Source organism: Ricinus communis, chromosome 9, assembly GCF_019578655.1.
Source record: "Ricinus communis isolate WT05 ecotype wild-type chromosome 9, ASM1957865v1, whole genome shotgun sequence".
Classification (NCBI taxonomy): domain Eukaryota; kingdom Viridiplantae; phylum Streptophyta; class Magnoliopsida; order Malpighiales; family Euphorbiaceae; genus Ricinus; species Ricinus communis.
In genome coordinates this window covers 26232902-26237223 of record NC_063264.1, presented here as the reverse complement: position 1 = coordinate 26237223, position 4322 = coordinate 26232902, and the positions used below count along the sequence as shown (strand labels likewise).

At 29.6% G+C, this 4322-nt stretch overlaps 1 protein-coding gene across 1 annotated transcript; it reads left to right on the top strand.

Annotated features, from left to right (window-relative positions):
- Positions 1-1910: 1910 nt before the first annotated feature.
- Positions 1911-3982, top strand: LOC8288271 (multiprotein-bridging factor 1b). Its single transcript, XM_048379565.1, has 4 exons — positions 1911-2127; positions 2565-2648; positions 3510-3592; positions 3679-3982. Exons 1-4 carry the CDS (start codon positions 1986-1988, stop codon positions 3796-3798), a joined length of 429 nt encoding a protein of 142 aa, XP_048235522.1. The 5' UTR covers positions 1911-1985; the 3' UTR covers positions 3799-3982.
- Positions 3983-4322: the final 340 nt, after the last annotated feature.

Here is a 4322-nt window from a genome sequence, read left to right as displayed (position 1 = left end):
TTTTATGAAGGAATAAGATTCAATTTGGTCCTCTATCTTTCCAGTCAGATTCAGTTTGGCCTTATTAACTCTAACGGTCAATTTAACATCTGAATTTTCGAATAAATTCTTCTTTATAGAAATACCTCTTTTTATAAAAAAATTACATCTAACAAAAAAATTATAAAAGCATTTTTCTAAAAAATATATTTATAAAAATACATTCAAGTCAAATGTTCAAAAAAATCAACTAATCGTCAACTATATCAAAAAAAACCTTTAAAAAAATCACACATCAATTTTAATCAACAAAATTATTTTGTTACAATAAATTAATAAATAAATAAATAACCTACTAATAAAATTAAAATTTAAATAGATACAAATTAAATAATAAATAATAAATAAATCATACACTTCTTAACAACCAATATCAACTAAACATCAATAAAAAAATCATACAAAAAGTAACCATATAATATCCTAAATTTTTTGACTTACTATTGAATATTTAATATTTTTTACAAATTTTATTTAAGTGTTAAAATAAATATTTTTTACAAATATGTATTATACAGTAAATTTCTTTTTATTTATGTTATAGGTTCACTATAAAAGAAAAATTATTTTTAGTGACGGAAAGAAATTAAAATCAATTTAAGAAAATAAATTGTATCAACCAAACATAAACTATATCATCTTAACATCAACTAGACATCAACAAGAACATATATATTCAAAGTAACTATATAATGTCCTAAATGTCTTCAATTTAATATATTTACATGACTTAATTTTTAAAAATAAATAAATACTAAATTAAAAATAAAATAATTTAGCAACGTCACTAATGGACTTATTAATAGACTCGTAAAAAATGTGAAATACTTTTTATTATAGTTATTTTATTATATATATATATATATATATATATATATCAATTCAGGTAAAAGTATATGTAAAAATATTCTTACTTCCATTATATGTTGTAATTAACTTGCATTAAATTTTAAATGTTTAAAATTAATCAATTCAATAGATGAAGTAAACTCATTGTTAAATAAATAACAAAATTCAAAAATTCAACTTAAATTTGATAAATAAATTCTAAATAAATTTTAACAAATTAAGCTCGAAATAAGTTCGAATTTGATTTGTGTTATTATTATTGAACTCGAGCTTGGTTGGAGTTCATGTAAAATAATAGCAAATTAAGACTTTAAATTATTAAAAATTAGTTCGACACTGTTCGTTTACGGTCTTAAAAAAGCTCATTCAATTATAAATAAATAAAAAAATAAATAGCAACAAATTCAAGGCTTTGTCACATATTATTATACGTGATTTTATAATATCTTTTTTTAGATTTTAATAAATAAAATGAATTTCAAACCAACATCAAAATCAATTCATTAAACTTTTACATGTAAGGTTTGTGCAATTAAGCCAAAACTCTTTATGTTGAAATTACCCATTTTCGTGATCGCATTTTGAAAAACGCAATCGGACCTTGAAAATTCCGATCGCGAATTTCATCCTAAAATTGATTAAACTCAAATTTCAAATAGTGAGTATATAGACTTCTATATAAAAGTCACTTAGAAACAACATTAATACAACTTGATTGTCAAGATCAAAATCAAGAATTACTAAGTTAATGAAATAACTTAAGCTAACATGTATTTATTTTATGGGTTATATAAAAATAAATTTTTTAATTTCGAACATTATTTTATAAGATTTGACATACGGCGGTAATATAAAAATTAAATAATTTTATTTTTTAAGCATCAAAGTACTCTGATGGAATTAAGGAAAGTGAGGCCCAAAACCCAAAAGCTCCAAGCCCTAATTAGGCTTACGGCCCAATCTTGTGGTGGTGAAATGTTAGGGTATCGTGCCACGTCATCTTTTAAAGTATAAGAAAGAGAGCTCGCATTGCCATAATCCATCAACCCAAATCAAAATCAAACCGATAAGAGATTTTTGTTAGAGAGAGAAAAATAATGGCAGGAGTTGGACCAATCTCACAGGACTGGGAACCAGTAGTCATCCGCAAAAAGGCTCCCACCGCCGCCGCTAAGAAGGACGAGAAGGTCGTCAACGCTGCTCGTCGCGCTGGTGCCGAGATCGAAACTCTAAAAAAATGTACGTTCTCCTTTTGTTTTACTTTTCCTTTTCAATTGGTTAATTGTGTGGTCTGCTTCTTTTCATCAGTCGATTTGGTGATGATTTGATGCTGGTATTTATTTTTGTTGATTTTTTTTTATTAGAAACAAAAATCCACAAAGGAGATTTAATAAGCTTCGGATCTAAATATCTTCAGCAATTTTGTTGTTATTGATCAACCATATGCGACATGTATGTCAAAAAATTCATTTTTCATAACCCTAATGTTGTGTTTGTATGGTAAATATTTATTGATTATCATAGCAGGTATTATTATTATTTTTTTAAAATATTATGCCATAGTTGCTTTTGTTTATATGTGTATTTTAATGGCGTGGCTGCTTTTTTATTTAATTGATTGATTAATTCCTGTTTATGCCAAATTAATAGTATTTATTTTTCGATTTCACCTGCAGCTAATGCTGGTACTAATAAAGCAGCCTCTAGCAGCACTTCTTTAAACACAAGGAAGCTTGATGAAGAAACAGAGAACCTAACTCGTGAGTTGATTTATTCTTCTACTTTTGTTGTGGTTGTCAATTAAATTTTATTGAGTTTGGGCTTGATTAGTATAAATTTTTAATATGTTGGAGTTGTAAACGGACCATGAGCAATCAATTATTTGGTCCAACCTTGCGATGGCTGCTGATAAATGTCTTGGTAATTTTCCTGCATGAACAAGGACATCGTAAATAATCTCTACCACTACTTATCTAGTAGTGCTGATGTTGAGTGTGACCGTCTATACTACATTGTTTGGCGATATGCAGGCAATGCCAATCTACTTGGTAATTTGCCTTCTAGTTGAATAAATGATTGGAGAAATGAGTTATTAGATTTTTAGCATAATCATCTTTTAATCTTTCTGTATCAACTTGGTTGGCATTCTCATCTAACCCTGTGCCTTTCCCTTGGTTTTTTCTTTTGTTGCTAAAGAATTGGGAACCAGTTGATGTTGATTTATTTTCATTTATATTTCTTATTTTCATTTTATTGTTCAATGGGATCATTCATTGGATATTCTTATCCTATATCTTTTATAAATATTTTGGCTCCGCAGATAAAACTGCATATGATCCAAGAGGGGCCTTTAGGTTGATACTTGTTATAAACATACACGAGCAGTTATACTAACCTTGTTGAATCATAACATTTTGATATTTCTATCATTCTTTGCAATGATCTTTTAGTGTCTACTTTTTTGCTTTGCTTTGATGGTTGTGTTCTGTATGTATGGATAGCTTATACTTTAGATGTATTTGTTAGAATTGCTATATGTGCTGCTGTTATGCTTATTTTATATAATATTTAATTATTTATTTTTTTTGAGATCATATGGAATATCATTTCATGCTAAACAGATGACCGAGTACCGACTGAATTGAAGAAAGCCATAATGCAGGCTCGGATGGAAAAGAAATTTACCCAGGCTCAGCTTGCTCAGGTCTCTCTCTCTCTCTCTCTCTCTCTCTCCTGTGAGGAACATTCATATTCTTAGCTTGGACTTTTGGTGGCATAATTTTGCTGCAGATGATCAATGAAAAGCCCCAGATAATCCAAGAGTATGAATCTGGAAAAGCAATTCCCAATCAACAGATAATAGGCAAACTGGAGAGGGCCCTTGGTGTGAAGCTGCGAGGAAAGAAATGAAGTGTGGCCCTGGAAACACAAGCAAGAGTTATAAAGTTGTTCAAGTGTTTGTTAGAGTCTTAAGATGGGTGGTGTACATGAACTTTCTACCATTATTAAGGGCTCACATGTAAGAAACAGTAAGTTTGACATGTGTGAAGACTTGCGATGTTGGAATTTGAATGGATCTTTTTTCTTGCATGCATGCTCTTGTCCCCAATAAACGTGTAGTGGTCTATTCCGTGCGCTTGCAAGTGTTTTGGTAAAGGTAGAAACAAACTGCTGTAACAGAGTTTGTACCAACTAAGACTTGTATTGTTGGAGAAGACACCAAGTGTTTTGGTACAGGTAGAAACAAAACGAAATTCAATCACACAGAATCACTTAATTTCCTTTTTTTCTTAGAAAAGTTTGCTTGTGCTCAAACTGGGCATTAGAAATTGAAAACTATCTCGGGTAGGTTGACATTCCTGCAGAAGTAGGCTGACAGCCTGCCTGTGGTTTCTGGCACAAAATCAGGACAGTCGTGTGCTAGAATTTCGTTT

Coding starts and splice junctions, on each gene's coding strand:
- LOC8288271 (XM_048379565.1), top strand. CDS start 1,986: ATGGCAGGAGTTGGACCAATCTCACAGGACTGGGAACCAGTAGTCATC. Junction 2,649..3,509: donor AGAAACAGAGAACCTAACTC/GTGAGTTGATTT, acceptor CATGCTAAACAG/ATGACCGAGTACCGACTGAA. Junction 3,593..3,678: donor CCCAGGCTCAGCTTGCTCAG/GTCTCTCTCTCT, acceptor ATTTTGCTGCAG/ATGATCAATGAAAAGCCCCA.